Below are 17,688 nucleotides of genomic sequence, written 5' to 3'. Positions count from 1 at the left end.
TAGCGCATGTCTACACATCAATGTGTACCACAATGCCTACCTGGCAATTTTTAGCCATGATAATGCATGGAAAGCTAGTGTAAGTATGTCGATCAGAAAAGCAGCACACCTCAACCTGCAGGTAGACATGCCCTTAGGTTGCTAACTTTAGGAGTCCATAAATGTGAACGTTTACTGCAAGATTTCGGTATGCATGTCATTTTTTGCACCATTAAGTATCCTACTAACTTGTTGCAAACTACTGTAATATCCAGTTCTGAGGTGCGTAGGCGTACCATAAGCTTCTTTAGTGGTTTGGACAGCTACTGAATTTGAGTCTAACTGTATTTTTACACACACAGGCTGACCTCAAATATTGGGGGGGGGGGGGGCGGGGAGGAGGAAGAGGAGAGAACAAACCTCCTCAGAAGAAAGGTGCAAGCAGCCTGTCTTTCTAACACTAAGTTGTCAAAGCCAATGAGGAAGAGGGGAAAAAAGGTACTTACATAGCTTCCACCTTCAAGTCATCTTCATCGTCCTAAGAGAGATGTAGGTCCAGGTTACCTGATGCCAAACAGAACTTGTACCCTGTAAAAACAAAGAACATAAACGTTGCCATTTCATCCAACAGCTGCAAGTAAAACAGGAAATTGAAGATTGTTCTCGTGACCCCATATTGTCATGACACATTAACCTAATAAAGGCTTCTTGGCCACTAAATATTGCATCCTATGAATGAAGGTAGTCCCCCAACAAAGTGTCCCCCCGGCCTTACTGCTGTTAATCTCTGGACAAAGAACGTTAGCCCTCTGATTTTACTGTGTTCCCTGTCATTTTAAATATAGTTAGAATTCCAAATGTCATTTCAGTGCTTTTAAACAACTACAGCAAGACTTTGCTTTAAGGGAAAGAGATGCCCCCTACGTCATTTGGCACCACCAACAGTTAATATATTCCAAATATCCCTGCATGGTGGCTGGGATTATACTTTAAGAAACCATGTATTTTAAAGTCACTAAGCAAAAAGACGGTAGATGGAGAAGTGAAAGCTCATTTGACTGGCTCCCTGGGGTCTCAATTAACACAGGGCAACCCGGAGCCTAATTTTTTTCCCTTTGTACACTCTCGATTAATTTCCTTCAGACATTTTAAAATCGAAAAACAAAAATTCAATAATGTAATTACTTTCAGATGTCTCACGTATAATCCAGCAGCCTCGCAGGACAAGCATGAAACTTAAAAACCCAGCCTCTTCCCTTCCCCTATGTCCTCAGAGTACCAGTGCTGAAGACTGGCAGAAATCAGACCTCAGCAGCAGGCTTTGAGAAGTTATACTACAATGTGGAAAAGCACCTCTGATTTTTTTATTTAGTTACAGTTAAAAATGAAAACGAGAGAGAGAGAGAGAGAGAGAGACGGGATAAAATTTTCCCTTGGCAGTAAGATACCTGGTAGAGACAATTCCACTGGAACGGAACAGCAAACCTGATGACAATTGGAATGACCCGTGTGAAGTAAATGTAACAAACAATCTATAGAAGGAAGAGAGGGGACAAGAGCAAGAGTGAGAATGACGGCATTATCTTTTTATAATCTCTTTTTCCATAGAGAAATATTTCAAGCAAAGAGTTACCTGGGAAATATCTCTCAGGGTTATGACACTATTTGACACAAAGAGGGACAATTATGTGACTTGAAATTGAAATGACTCAATCTATTCCTCAGATATAAAATAGAGTCCCTTACAATTCAGTGGGAACATACAAGGGTTTCCACAGAGTATCAAAATCAAGAGCATAGTCTATTACCCCTATGGGTTATTAAAAATGTTTGAAAGCAGGCAAGTGAAAACTACTAAGAGGTCAGTTCTCTCTTGGGATGTGTGCGCGCAACTCCCATTGACTTCAACGGGACCCGCATGCATGTATCCCAAGGCACAGTTTGGCCCCAAGCTTAATTTTTAGTAAGTTTACACTATGTTGTTCTAAGCTCAACAGTGCAGTCAGCAAAGCTCAGTTTGTCTCCGGGGGAAAGTTAGTAAATATTACAAATAGACGGATCCAATTTAAAGACAGCCAGGGGGATACTGCCACTAGGGAAAGAAGGCAAGTTATTTTCAGCTGGAAAAGTGAGAGGAGAGTTTTAACAGCCTGCCAAGGTGCCAGAGCATGGCATCACCATGAACCTGAAAGTATCTGACTGTTCTCAACTTGCCTTTACTCTAAGGTACTTACACACACCTTTCTCAACCAACTGTGGTGACTATTATTGGAGTGCCGCACAATTGGCGACACTTATCACCCCCAACACCCATCAGAAGGGACATGTATAATCCCCATTTTACAGGTGGGGAACTGAGGCACCGAGCAACTAAGCACTACACGCCTTCTGGTTCGAATAACGAGCGCCGAATTGCACGTGAAGCAACGTAACTGGAATTGGTTCTACCATCTTTCGAATCAGACGCCGCGGCAGGCGCGCGAGCAGGCTCAAGGCGGCTGCCCTCAACTCCTCTCCTCCCCTCTCCGGTGGCGGAGTATCGCCCGGAGTTCGGAGGAGTGAGGCGCGTCTAGCAGATCAGATTAGGCGATAGTTCCGAGAAGCTCGAAACTCGCGCGTCGACCCGGCGGGTAAGTGTAAACGTGGCCTGAGTGATTTACCCAAGGTCGCTAAGGATGCGAACCCTACTGCTAAGGACATTACGTCCAGTACATCCCTCGGCCCGCACGGTTTCCAGCAGCTCCCATTGGCCCGGAGCAGCGATCCATGGCCAGTGGGAGCCGCGATCGGACATGTGGACAGGGCAGGTAAACACACTGGCCCAGCCCACCAGGGGCTTTCCCTACAGAAGCAGCGACCCCTGTTTGGGAAACCCTGGCCTAAGGGGTCTTTTTCCATCTCTGACTTCTATGGCTATTCAAACATCTGGTTAAGCACATTAGCAGGCTATTTCCATTCAAATAATCAGCTACAACATTTATGCCATGTCTACACTACGGGCGCTGCAGCTATGCAGATGTTTCCCACAGATATAGAAGGGGTTTTTCTTGTCACTGAAGGTAATTCGCCTACCCAAGTGGAGGTAGCTAGATCAACAAGCATATTTCTGTGGACCTAGTTGCATCTATAGGGGTGGTTAGGTACAGTGCTATGCAACGTTCCTATGTCTGTCTAAATTTTAAGCTGTAGACCAGCCCTCAGTGCAAATAGATAAGTTGTCCTCAAGCTTCAACACCAATGTTTTGTAGGGGATTCACCCCTCTTATAGCTATTGGTTCAGAACTTTGTGCAGTTTTAGGAAGACGGGCGAAGATTTGAATTTTTTTTTAAAAGAATTTCAGTAAACTGAGGACAGGGACCATTCTTACTGCCTCTCTACAATAACTAGCACAATAGGTCCCCCATTTCATTTGGAGCCTCTAGATTCTCCTGAAATAATCTAAATAATAATCCACCGAAGTAGGTCCAGAATGGCTTTCTGACCCATTTTTATTCACTTCAAGCCCTGCTCACAGATATACATATTTTATTTTTGTAGTAATGTCTGAACAGCTTCAGCTTTGCTAGGATAATAGCTGATGTGGAAAGAACACACAAGGCCATTAGGAAACATGTTAATACAAGCCACCTAAATAACAGGCCTTTCAGGGCTTGTCTACGCAGGGAAATATACCAGTCTAATTATGCTCAGTACCATAAGCTAAGCCAGAAAAAGCCACTTGTTCTGAAATAAGTGTCTACACAGGGTGTTCTATTAGTGTAACTACATCAGTACATTTCCCCAGGTAGACAAGCCCTCAAGAGAGCTGAGCATTTAAAAAAAATGCAGACCCTGGACAGGTTAACAGTGTCAATTATAAACCAGATTTTCTGCCACAATCTCTGGAGGATCTGATTTTTAGGTTTTTAAATGGAGCTGGCCACTACTAACCAAGAGACAACGTGCAGTGGTTTTAAGAGCCAAGTTTGGATCTTATGGAAGCAGTTCAGTGACAATAAATGGCAAGCAATGCTTGCACTCGAGTGTCCTTAGCAAGCAACAGAGAAAAGGAAAAATCTGTCAGTGGGGTGAGGAATGAGAGAGTAATGTAGTGGGGAAATACACATTTATAGCCAGAGGAAATTGCTTGGGATAAGACAGCAGGAACTTTATGAGAGGGGTTACAATCCATGATCTAAACTTGCCTTCGTTATTGTGATTCCCATTATTGTTAGGCCAGTGTCCTGTAGGGTGAAATACTGAGGGAAGTGCCATTCAGTATCTGGTTTAGACCACTCTGGTCATAAGCCAACAGCTGTGGGATGAAGTTGTCTCACCAGCTGAACCTGCAGGGTCTATTACATCTTCTGAACATCTTGTCATGTGTTCATGGCACATGAGAAATCTTAACATGCGCCAGCATGACCAGACTATCTTGTCCCTGGGGCTTGTAGGAATGCAGTAGAGACAACACAATCTACACTTAAGGAGTGGGGAAAGTGCAGCTGTAAGAGGTGTGGCATATAAAAATAGCATATTTTTGCAGTTTAACATGTATTCTCCTTTCTGTTCTTTCAGCCTGTACAGAGCAACGAGTCTCTTCTGCAGCTTTTGGCAAATCATATTTGAAGGTTTGTTTTCTCTACTGGCCAGCTTTCAAAATCAAGTTGGGGTGCCCTGAACGTAAACAATCTAAGAACTGAGCCCACCTCATGCTCACTTCTCCAAGAGATGCGTCTGTCCCAGGTCAGCAGAGTCAGGGAAGCAACCTGAGTCTCCTTATATGAAATATGGACGGCTGCGGAGGGCAGCCTGTCTCCCTCCCAGCTCACACAAGTCTTACAGAGTAGAATCATTCTCCAGTTCCTGCAGTAGCACTCATGCATTACTGTGGTTGTTGAAAACTGGGGCAGAGAACGGGGAAAGGAGAGGGCTGACAATTAATATGGGGCACTCCAGATTCCAGGAATTTTTGCTTGATCAAATAATTTCCCCAGAAGAGACAAGATCCTTTAAGACAAAATACAAGTGATTGATCCGTTCACTGGATAAGTTCCTAACACAGTCTCGGGTCCTTAATGGGGAACCCCACTGCTTAGACCTAAGGGGAACATGAAGCCATCACAAACATTTTCCTCTCAGAAAGGGCAGAGTGTACTTCATGGTCCAAGGGTTATCATCTACATCCCCACCCCACTGCAAAGGCACGTCTCCCTCGGCATTCTGCACAGCAAAATAGCAAATTTTTGCAGTTTAACATGTATTCTCCTTTCCGTTTTTTCAGCCTGTACAGAGCAACGAGTCTCTTCTGCAGCTTCCGACAAATCATATTTGAAAGTTTGTTTTCTCCACTGACCAAAAACACATTTTTTGTTGTTAGAAAGAAATCTCCCTTTCTAAAGCTGATGCTTTACACATTACCTAGGCCTTATAGCATTTCAAACATTTTAATCCTCCAACACCAGACAGATCAGTAAATAAGTGTCTCCATTTTATGGACAAAGAAAACTGAAGCAGAGAGGTGTGCCCAATGCCACCAAAAATGTCTGGATCAGAGCTAGGATTAGAATTCAGAAGCAGCATAAATCTAGAAGCCAGAAACTTTTAATGTAACAAGTTTTAGACAGATATCCCAAATCCTCCTATCTCTCCCCCGCAACCTCCCAAATTCCCTGTCTACTCAATTGTTAGACTGCTGTCATGAGACAGCACATCTGCACCAGTTCCTGATGACTTGTGTTTCACTCCCACACCTGTTACAGCTGCACTTTTCCCCCTCCTAAAGGGTAGATTGTGTTGTTTCCACTGCATTCCTACAAGCCCCAGGGACAAGAGGGTCTGGTCATGCTGGCGCATGTTAAGATTTCTCATGTGCCATGAACACATGGCAAACAGTCCCTCACACCTCCTCTTTTCTCCCCAACTCCAACCAGCACCACCAAATGAATGTCTCGTATGTACCAGTGACTGATCACCACTGGGTCCATTCAGACAGGATGGGGTATAGGAAGGAGGATTTTTACTAACTTGGGGATATGTGCTAGTACTCTGCATAGCCAGGCACCGCAAACCCTGTGAAACTAGATGGATCAAAAGCACGTCAGAACACTTTATCCACGGTGTCAGCTGAAGTCACTGAGCTCAGCTGTGCCAGTTCAAGATGCGTGGAATTTAAAATGGCAAAGCCTTAGAATGGCTAATCTGGGTTTCTCTGAGAAATGCTTCGGGGTTCACCATGTCGGGCAAGAGGGGTAAAAAAAATTACAGCAGTGAAGCTTTTTCCTGTACCAATCAGTCATGCTCCAGCCATAATTTAAGAGTGGTATTTGCAGTAATAAGCAGCCACAGAGCACTCATGACAGATCCCTGCATTTTAGTCACAAACTGTATACGCTCAGGCCCTGGAGTTAAATGGCTTGTTGATTGGAAAGGTTATATAGGTTCTTACTGAACGCAGCACATACTGATGTGAATCAGAAATGGAGATCAGCAACAGATGGAGCAGCTGTCAAACTTGGTTTGAGATTCAGGCTCTTACAGGTGGTGCAGGAATGACGCACGTGGCCTCCTGGTGCTTTAGTGACCTCAAGAATGGCAAAGGGTCCCAAGTGCAATAACCTACATTGGCAGTGTACACAGATGTAATTTGCTTTCAAAGCAACTGAATAATGTAGGTTGCCAGTCAGGATTCCATGCAGGCTTCAAATAAGAGAGCAAATCTGTCCAGCTTACAGAAAGTGTGTTTAGTGTCTGCCAAGAAAGCTACACTCAGTCAGTTCAGACAGCATCTTAAAGGTTTACATGGCAAAAAATGCTTTTTGCAATGGCTAAACTTAACTGGATTTTAAGTTTAACCAGACGTGACATCCTTAAATCAACCTGAAGTGATATTTGTGACATCTCCCGTAAGCAAGCTTTAATACAGTAACTCCTCGCTAAACGTTGTAGTTATGTTCCTGAAAAATGAGACTTTAAGCAAAACTATGTTAAGCTAATCCAATTTCCCCATAAGAATTAATGTAAATGGGGGGTGGGGGGTGTTAAACTCCAGGGAAATTTTTTTCACTAGACAAAAAAACTACACACACACACACACTATAAGTTTTAAACAAACAATTTAATACTGTACACAGCAATGATGATTGTGAAGCTTGGTTGATGTGGTGAAGTCAGAGGGTGGAAGAGGGAGGGATATTTCCCAGGGAATGCCTTGCTGCTAAATGATGAACTAACACTCGGCTGAGCCCTCAAGGGTTAACACATTGTTAATGTAGCCTCACACTCTACAAGGCAGCACAAATGGAGGGAGAAGAGACAGCAGGGCAGACAGAGATACACAGGGAAGCAATGCAGCATCATTAGGGCAGCCATGTGTTCACAGCTGTGACAAGAAGTGTACCTTTTAATGGGAAAGGCCTCCAAGTCAAATGTGTCACCTTTGGCCATCTCCCTGGACGCTACACTGAGCACAGCTAAGACAATGCCAACTGGATTTAAAGTGACAGACCACTATCAAAATCTAGTGACCAAGAACTCCACAGTCCTAAGCATATTATAGTTATACACTTCTAGTCCGCATGACACTCGAGATTCACCAACACTCATCTAATTTGTCAGACAGAAAGTTTCCAGGGAGCAAGTGTGGGTGTATGGATGGATGGTTCATAAAATTGTAAGCAAGCTATGGTGGCTTTGATTTAGGAAGAGCTGGTGCTTTCTGCATCTTTCCCATTAATAGACATCCAACATGTTTTGTCTTTAACAAAAAAGTACCTGACCTGTCAACAACTGAGCTATAGAAAACCAGAGCCCCGGAGCTCAAGAAAAAGCCACCTTTGTGGAAAACCATCAAGTCCTAGTCTTTGAGTCTACTCACTGCCTCCACATGATTAGAGCTTTCAAGAAGTCAGCATGCAAGATCCACATTTGAATCCCTGTTAATAGGTCTGAGATTGAGGGGGACGGATAGCTCAGTGGTTTGAGCATTGGCCTACTAAACCTAGGGTTATGAGTTCAATCCTTGAGGGGGCCATTTAGGGATCTGGGGCAAAAAATCTGTCTGGGGATTGGTCCTGCTTTGAGCAGGGGGTTGGACTAGATGACCACCTGAGGTCCCTTCCAACCCTGACATTCTATGATTGTATGTTTCACAAATACAACTCACTTGGCTTCTGGAGTAGAAAGACTACCAGGGACACTTTGTGCCATCTGTATGGATTCTCAGAGCAGCACTGGCTTCAAGTTCTGTGGAGGATGAACACTACTGTGTTTTTTTATACAGAACACAATTTAGCATCTAGAAAGTAAAGGCCAACTTCTACACTTCAAACCCTAATTAGAGTCTCAACTTCTGATCCACAGAGCATTCTAATGAACCTACCATTGAGCAAGTTACTAAGCCTCGTGACTGAGAGAACAAGAGTCGAGATTCTAAAATTTAACCGCAAGACAACGAAAGCTGACTAAGTTGTGTCTCATGGCTCTGTAACAACCCCTTGAACATCTTGCCTCTGTAGGTTTCCCTCTCCATCTCCTTTCCATTTTACAGCTTGCACCTGCTATATATATTCTGAGCTGCATTGATCAAAACTGACAACACACAGCTCTGGAAATCTGACTCTGTCTCACTCTGAGTGCCTACTATGCTAATCTCAAATGCTGTAACAGGCTACAAGATGGAAAAAGGTCAGATTGTCCATCACAGCCAAGCACATTGGCAGACAATAGTTTTTTGATGAATCAATCTGACCTTTTCAGAATATTTATGTAATAGCAATAGAAGAACTTTGGGTACAAGCAGATCAACTCCAGACAACTATACAATATGCAAGGACAATCCATAAAGCACCTAGAATTAACAGTAGAAGACAAGATGGGTGAGGTAATATCTTTTATTGGACCGCTTCTGCTGGTGAGAGCGAGAGAAGCTTTTGAGCTTACACAGGCCTGGGAATAAAGAGATATTACTTCACCCACCTGGTCTCTCTAATATCCTGAGACCAACACGGCTACAACAACAACACTGCATACAATAGTAAGGCAGCTAAAGAACACCACTAGAAAGCACTGCATGCTGTGCCAGTCCTGATGCATTAGAGAGATTTAATTCCCCATGCCAATACCAAAGAATACACTGGAAGTTTCCTGAACTATTTCCCATTTTCAAGGATGAACACACATTTACTCCCTGAAGTCTAATCAAAGAATAACTCAGGAAAGCAGGAGCCAATAATCACTGAAGATACAGTATATTCCTATGCCAGAAAGGAAACTGACTCAACAACTAGATTGGAGATTAGTATTACATTTGTCTCTGGCACCAAGCATAAGCATCAGACAGGTCACAGATTAACCTCTTTAACCTCTGCTAGGGAAACAACAACAACAACAACAACAAAAAAAAAGGAGCTTTTATCCCAAACACCTAATCTAAGAGGTGCACACTCATGAGAAAGCAAGCCCTGAGTATAGGATAAACAATTTTATAATCTCAAACATGAGGCAGTCATACAGCCTATAGCCTAGACTTGTATTTGACACCTGTATTTGCAGTATTGGAGACCCCAGTGGAACAATACAGTCTGACTCCCCTTATTAATGTTAACTCAGATCATCCAGTGCTGATATCAGTTATGGTCTAGATGCTTTATTAGTGCCAGGCTGTTTCTTCTCAAGATTTTAGTAGTGTACACCCATGAGTGGGGTTTCTTTTTTTACAAAGACCTGCAGAAGTGTCTTAGGGCCCGATCCTGCAAAGCACCACATGCTCCCAACACCTACTGAATTTGTTAGGAGCAGAGGGCATTCAGCAGCTTGCAGGATTGGGCCCTTCAGTTTGCAGTGGTTTTATGTATTGCGGCAGCAGGAGCAGAGTCTGAAAGTGGAGGGTGATCAAGGTTTTTTCCTATGGGGTGGGGGTGGGCAAGTGTGCGGGTACTTATTTGCCCACTGCACAGCACAAAGGGAACAGTGCTCAGCAGCTATTAGCTGCAACATATTTCCTCTAATACTGCTGCCAACTATGGCATGCTGCAGTGCTTCAGCAAAACGGCTAAAGTTCGTGACCAGACTGCACCAAACTCCACGTCCCTCCACACATACACAGGAGAGGGGCAGAACAAAGACTGCAGCTATATTATTTTCTCCCCCTGGAAAGACAGAGAGGGCTTTAAGCCCAGTCACCTACAGTATGAACAGAGTGCCACGTAGAGCTATTGAGAATTTAAATGACAGTTGCAACATAGGAAGGGTAAATCTACAAAACTGTATTCCTCTCTCTTCCCTCTCCCCTCACAGTTCTAGTTGAGGGATGGAGACTAGAATGAGATTGCAAATAAGTGAGCCACAAGCCAAATAACTGATTCCACTAGACCTGTCAGGATTGCTCCCCTTAATCCTTTGGGGAGTTTCCTATGCTCGCGTCTTCAGATTTGTAAACGAGACATTTGCAACCTTCAATAGCTGCAGAATAAAAGACAGCCCAGTAGTTCCTATCTGGAAAGCAAGGATTTGGAGGAGGTCGTGCAGGTGAGGGAAAACGGACTAGAGGAGATGCAGTGAGACTTTTGCTTAAATTTAAAGAAGGGGAGATAAGAAAGCTCTTGTCTGTCAAATAACAGGAAGAGAGAAACCAACCCTAGCCCAGATGGATGTTTGTATCCCACTGCTCTGCAGGCCAACTAGTAACCTGGGCAGAAGCCAGCCATTTTGCTTTAAGAGAATGGAAGGAGCACATCAGACGAGGCAGAATAAACGCACCCAATTGGAGATGCTTTATATCTGAACCACCTCCAGCAAACGGTTCTCACTGCCCAGCCATCTACATTGTCCTGGGACAAAAATGAGCAGAAGACAAAAGCCACATGGCCATTGTTATTACTTCTTCCAGAGATTCATGCAGGCTGCAATTAATTCTCATTAATTAGCTCAGCCACCTCAGCATTTAGTGGGCTATTTAAATAGTTATGGGTAAGTGAACCCACTGGGCTCATAAGCACAGCTGTGACTGTGGCAAATAGAATTATTTGTCAGACAGCCTTTTACTTCATTTTCTATTCCAGTCAGACTGCAGTCACGACTGTGTCAGGCTCCTGGGGTTACTACCTAATCAACATGTTGAGCTGTGGCTGGAAAAGGGTCAGACTTACGGCTTAGCAGACATGTGGGCAGGCAAAACTGCCAGGATACTATGTCATTGAGTGCCTGGGTACTAGGTTTGGTAGTTCTGAAGGCTTCTCTGTGACCAAGATTTTAAAAATATTTCCTTAAAGAGGCGAAGTCTTCTTTATCAGTGAGAAGGTTGCAAAAGGACCAAATGCCAGGGGAAATGGCTATTGAATTTACGGTGTAAATTCCCAAATGCCCTACAAAGTAGTGAAGAGAGAAACAGGGGAAGCAGCTTTAGAGGTAATAACAGACATTAAGTCCTGGCAGGCAATAGGCAGTCCAACCAGGACTGTGTCTGTCTGTGCAAGATTCAATCAATTCTAATCACAGAGTATGGAGCACAGCAGCTAGGCTGCGTGATGGAAGGATCTAGTCACTTTCACTACTTAAAAAGGAAAGACCATTTTAATTCATGAAAGAAATGCTAATGAATTTACAGTCAACATTTGCTATTTAAAAGCCTGTCACATTTTTCCTGTATCATGACAGATAGGCATATACCTGTATAAAACAAGCACAAACTCATTTCACTTTGATTATAAGGCAGAGCAAATTATCCTTCATCTTTGAAAGAGTTACCCAGGGTGGGACCCATCAGCAAAACTCTGCTGCTGGCCCCATTTTCCTGTTAATTACTTAACTGAAGATTCTAATTTGGAGCCCAAGAATCCTATCAACAGCAGCATAATTACTCTGCCTTTAATGAAAAACATTTGGATCTGGCAAGTGAGGCCACATCATCCCATCACAGTGGCAGATGCTCTTGCCATGAACTAAGACTAAGCAATATTTTTTCCTGGCACACTATTTCTTTAGCTGCTCTTTTTTATTAGCAGCAGCTGGCTGGCCATTTGGCTATGGAGAGAGAGATACACTATAGCAGGGGAGACAAAGGGATGGCAGAGGAAGAACAAAAAGCAACACATTTCCTTAGTAGTTCCTAATATTATCCAGAGATTTTGCAATGACAGGGAATCCCTGAATTTGCAGGATTCTTTTGCTCACTGACACAGTGGTTGGAGTTATACAAATAAGTACTTGGAAAAGAGATGGATAGCAGTGTTCAGATTTTATTGGAATCTTGATCCTGTGCTCCACATTTTACTGTTGGCAACTCTTAAGGGCCTCATGTTGAGCACCCTTGATGTCAGCTGCTTCACCTTTCTGTTTTAGTCAGTGCATTTGACACTGAGCAAACTCCATAGCACCATCTTGTGAAAAAATAGTCAACTGCAAGCGGCAGCGCGGGGGGGGGGGGGGAGAGGAGGTGGATCCAAACCAGATGCAGGGAGGAGGGTAAGGTACACTGAATTCATTTTTAAGTGTGTTTTATCTTCTGGGGCAGCATGGTAGATTGTCCCATTAGAAATCATTAATAGTGATACTTGTGTTAGATAATTTATGGTAGCAGTTCTTGTAGCCATTTCTAGTAGTAATTTTAACACTTCCATGGTGCTTTTCATCCTTAAATCTCAAAATACTGTACCCATCTTTGTAATCATAAGCCCCCTACCCCCAAAGCCCCATCTCCGCCCCAGGCCCTGCCCCCACTCCATCCCACCTCTTCCCCGCCCCTTCCCCATAGCATGCCCCATCCCTGCTCCTCCCCCTTCCTCCCAGAACCTCCTGCACACCGCAGAACAGCTGACTGCAGTAGGCACTGGGAGGGAGGGGGAGGCGTTGATCGGCAGGGCTGCCAGCAGGCAGCGGGGCGGGTCTTGGCTGCCAGTGGGTGCTTAGCATCCGCTAATTCTTTTCCTTGGGTGCTCCAGCCCCGGAGCACCCATGGAGTCGGCACTTATATTTGTAATATTATCCCTATTTTACAGATGGGGAAACAGACAGATTAATTGACTTGCCCAAGATTACACAGTTGCAGAGCTGGGATGAGTAGCCTCATGCTTGGTCCACTATATCACAGAGATCCACGGCATTCAACATTGAAGATAATTCCAGTATCCCATGCTGGAAGCCATGAGATGGTGAGATGGATAAAGTTCAAGGATTAAGAGAATACAAGGATGGAGAGATGAAAGGAAAGTAGTTACAAGAAGGTGAATGTGTTAGAATAGTGAAGAGGTTGTGTTGTCTACTCATCCTACCTGGAGTACTGCCTCTAGCAAAGCAGATTCAAGAATTGAGAAGTGACAGGAATACCTGAAAGTATTCACTGTTCCAGAGAAATTCAGTGTTAAGCTTAAATGGAACCGATCAGCAGGCATGTTAGCTAGGGATGGACTGATTCAGAAGGAACGCCAGAACAACTCAGGAAAGCCAGACACTGCATCAGGGACGGGTGATCACCCCCTTTGCTGCGTGAACTGGCACCCAGCATCATCTAAAGAGTTGTGGTTTATTTTATTATTTTTAAGATTAGCAGTTTCTCTCAATCTTTATTCAAGGACAGACATTTCTCAGTTTAAGATCTTTAAAACCTCAAGCCTTTGGAAACCCAGGGAACCCGGGCAGGAGCAATTTATAACATTTAGCATGAAGCAGAAAAAAAAAAAAAGACGGGGGATTTATCACATCTCATCTGGACGCAATAAATCGATCTATGAATCGACGCCCATAACTCCACCTCAGCAGGAGGAGTAAGCGCGGGAGCTGTGGCAGTCGACTCGCCATCGTGAGGACAGCCAGCTAAGTCGAACTAAGATTCTTCGACTTCAGCTACGCGAAGAGCATAGCTGAAGTTGCGTATCTTAGTTTGAACACCACACCCCCCCGCCACACATACACTAGTGTAGCCCAGGCCTTATTGACCTAAAAAAAGGTGTAGGTTAGTTATGAAGTTAGCACTTCATTACTTTGACTTAACACTACAAATAAACACTGTCAGAGTTCAGCAAGCTTTGTAGCATGGACAATATCTTCTTGGTTAAGTGTCTACAGCATGTTTTACACTGCATGCACTTCACCACCACCTCCTCAAGACAGATATTTTAGGGTTTCCTGTACCAGAGTGCCCTCTGCTGAATTGGAAAACTGACATCTAAGTTCTGCATTACCCTATGAAACCTACATGTAAGGGGTAGGGATGAGACACTGGGATATTATCCATTTAATATAGGTTCCACTGGTAGGAGAAAGCTCTTTTGCTACTACTCAAAGTAATGTCAAGAGGTTGGCATATTATTGCTCTTTTAACCCCTTTTCACTGAAGAGGGTGATCGCCGCTTATGGCTCCAAGCAGGTGTTATGATGCAGCAACAGAAGCCACTCTGCAGGAATGGCATCTCAAGGACCCAGTCCCATTCGCCTGCTCACATGATAAAAGAAAAACACCCTATCACCTGTGGGTGAACAAGTTACACAAAGTGATTGCTCTTTATCTGACTTATCAATCCTCATCCTGAAAGGAAACCAGCACAAACACTTTCAAAAGATGAGCCTGGGAGCTTAAATTCATTAGGCTGCGGACACTAAAAAAAACATGAATTGAACAGACACACTGGATATATGGCTTATTACAACAATCTGTAACCCACTAACTGCCTCTTTTTGTCCTATGACTGAAGCGGTGCTAATGGGCTACTCTACCTGGTATGGTCCCTGACAATCTGTGCTAACTACTTATGCTAAACTATGCGTTCCACCTTGCACTTTGCTGTGACTGGAGTATCTTTCCCAGACCTGAAGAAGAGCTCTGTGCGGCTCTTTCACCAAAAGAAGTTGGTCAATAAAAGATATTACCTCATCCAACTTGTCTCTTGCTCACATGAGTCATTCTACTGGTTTAAATGAAATTATCCACATAAGGGTGGATCTGGATTTCAAACCAAGATTTCAATGCCAATTTATGTCAACATCTTGGCAACAGAGGGACACTGCATTTGTGATAAAACACCACAGAATATTTAATTAAAAACAATAACTTTCTGGAAGCAAGCCCTGGTCTACACTACAGAGTTAGGTCGACGTAAGGTACCTGATGTGGATCTAACTCAATGTCTACACTAAAATGCAGCTCCCACCAATGTAACTCGCCCACTACACCAACTTAATAAGGCCGTCTCCACTAGCAAGCTAACAGCGGCACAGCTGTACCGCTGTAAGATCACTCGAGTAGCTACTCTATGCAGAAGGGAGAGAGCTTTCCCCATCAACATAATTAAACCATCTCCAGTGAGTGGCGATAGCTATGTCCGCAGGAGAGCATCTCCTGAAGACACAGCACTGTTCACACTGACGCGTCTGTCCGTGTAACTTATGTCGCTCAGAGTGGTGGTTTTTTTCACAACCCTGAGCGACATAAGTTATACTGACAAAAAGTGCTAGTGTAGACATAGCCTCACTCCAACTCCGTGAGAGACATAGAGCTTAAGTCCATGTAGTTAGGTCGACGCGGTGTCAGTGTAGACACTGCATTGCTTACATCGACTGTGGCTGTCTTTCAGAAGCTGTCCCACAATGTTCCACACTGACTGTTAAATTGGTGCAAGCGCTCCTGGTGAGGACACGCACTGCCAGCACAAAGAGTAGTTAATTACAGCGGTGGCTGTTAGTCGAGGTAACTGAGGTCGACTTAATTTTGTAGTGTAAACTTGCCCTAAGATTTTGCTTCCAAGAAGTTGCAGGCACAAGGTTACTCACTGGAGTACATCTCTGTCTCTTTCACCAAGAGAAGTTGGTGAAATGAGAGCAGCCATGAGAACAGTTTCTGATGTTAGGGATTTGGAAAGAATTGTCACAGTAAGTATTTATACATTTTTACTATGGAAAAACAAGAACAGCTTTATCATGCAAGTTAAAACTCCCATTCTATTTACAACATTGTTAGTGGAAACCCTGAAGTTTGGTTTGGTTGTATTTTTTTTTGAGCAGGGGGGGAGTTAAAGTATGGGGAAGAGAGGAATTTAGGAGTTCCTGGAGGACATTCTACAGTATCAGGAGAAATGTCACTGATAATTTAAATAGCCTTCTGTCAAAGGACTAGAACTGCACAAAGGCAACCCAATTTAATCACACCACTAGCCAAGCTGGAGATGAAGCGTAACTCCGTATCTGAGCAGGCCGCAGTTTTCTAGAGTATGGCATGGAATATCTGCACAAGAGGTGTGCATTTAAAATGATGGGCTTGTGAAGTTTATTATACAAGAGGTTTATGTTCCTTTGTTACAGGAAAAAAACCAAGAGGAGTAAGGATCAAAATATGGGAGCCATTCTTCTTTTACTAATCAAAGGAGCCAGTAGCTCATTTGTCTCCTCATTTAAGCCCAGCTGCTTGTCTGATTAAGACTAAAATGGAATTCAGCAGACAAATATTCTGCCTAAATGCCTCTTTTAAGGACCAAAGATAGAAATAATTCAGTTAATGCTTTTGTTTAGCCAACAACATTTCCTTGCCAAGTAGAGTAGAAGGAAGGGCAGGGAAGTGTTCCTTATAGGATCATTCCTTGTAAAGTGAGGTAAATAAATACAGATACTGGCTGAAAATAGCGTCTTCCACTGGATGTAGCTAGCACCACTGATTTAACATCTGGTTGCCTGACTTTCAAACCTAGATCGCTAAAACAAAAAACTGCTCCTGTATCTAATGACTTCAGCATTTCTGAAAGTCCTCAGACTGATTTTCTTGGCTTTAAATTATAATAAAAGCAATACCTCGTGACCTCTGCCCCCCAATCACCTTGTGAGACCCCCCTGTAGGTTGCAACCCATCATTTGAAAAAAAGTCACTGCCCTAAACCATCAAAACCCCAGAAGCCACATATTGTACACAATGACTCACCATACTACTGGAAATAGGATGGCTTCACAACACAGTAGGTCTACCAGGAATAGAATTCATTTCCACAGCCCATGGGCAGTTGTTGCCTCTTCTGTTGACTCTAGGATGATGTATGCCACATTTGCCAGGACCTACAGGACACAACAAGACATTAACACTGCTTCACAAGACCACTCGACAAAGAGAGACTAAAAGTGGCATCATGGGGGCTCCACTTTCGTCTCTCAGTGACTCTAGATCAAGTGCACCGATTTTTACATGGAAAAAGTTGTGGTTGGTGGGGTTTTTTGGCTGCCAGCTCTGCAAACTCAGTCTGCCCTCATAGAAAGAGCCCACACTGCCACTCATGAATCAACACCTGTAATTATGCTCAGCAACACTGCGCCCTTTTGTCTAAAAATCATACGCTCAGTGACACCTTCAAAGGATTTTCACAGGTGTAATTGACTGAACATAATTTCTGCTGATATATAAGAATAAATAGAATCCTTGTTACTCTTTACTTGTGCTGATCTATAGTGCCAATGGGAATAAGAAATAGCAAACTTATTCATTTAAATATGTAGCTAGAACTGAATACACACAAGGAGCAGATGGGTACTGAGGGCCAGCCTCCTGGTCTGTCTAAACGACTCAATGTTCTGTGCGTCACATCCCAGCTGTCCTGCTCTATGCATGTGCCAATGGCACCTAAGATCTGTGCTGTGGTTTTTAAGAGACAGGAAGCTAGCTTACAAGGGAAGAGGACTAAGGTCCACTGTACGATGCCTCCAGTACCAGTACTACTTCTGGAGAAGGAGGGGCATTCTGGTCACTATGAACACATCGG

General features: G+C 43.6%; 1 protein-coding gene across 1 annotated transcript in view; it reads right to left on the bottom strand.

The window, feature by feature from the left end:
- Positions 1 to 481: 481 nt before the first annotated feature.
- The window catches only part of GPR107 (G protein-coupled receptor 107), a 37,247-nt gene continuing 20,040 nt past the window's right edge, over positions 482 to 17,688 (bottom strand). Inside the window, 6 exon segments of the mRNA XM_039507015.1 lie at positions 482 to 610; positions 1,428 to 1,511; positions 3,493 to 3,554; positions 5,890 to 5,909; positions 6,520 to 6,543; positions 16,860 to 16,990. Coding sequence (XP_039362949.1) covers positions 482 to 610; positions 1,428 to 1,511; positions 3,493 to 3,554; positions 5,890 to 5,909; positions 6,520 to 6,543; positions 16,860 to 16,990 — 450 coding nt within the window.

The sequence above is a fragment of the Mauremys reevesii genome, linkage group 19, assembly GCF_016161935.1.
Source record: "Mauremys reevesii isolate NIE-2019 linkage group 19, ASM1616193v1, whole genome shotgun sequence".
Taxonomy (NCBI): Eukaryota; Metazoa; Chordata; order Testudines; family Geoemydidae; genus Mauremys; species Mauremys reevesii.
This window is presented reverse-complemented; position numbering and strand designations above follow the sequence as displayed.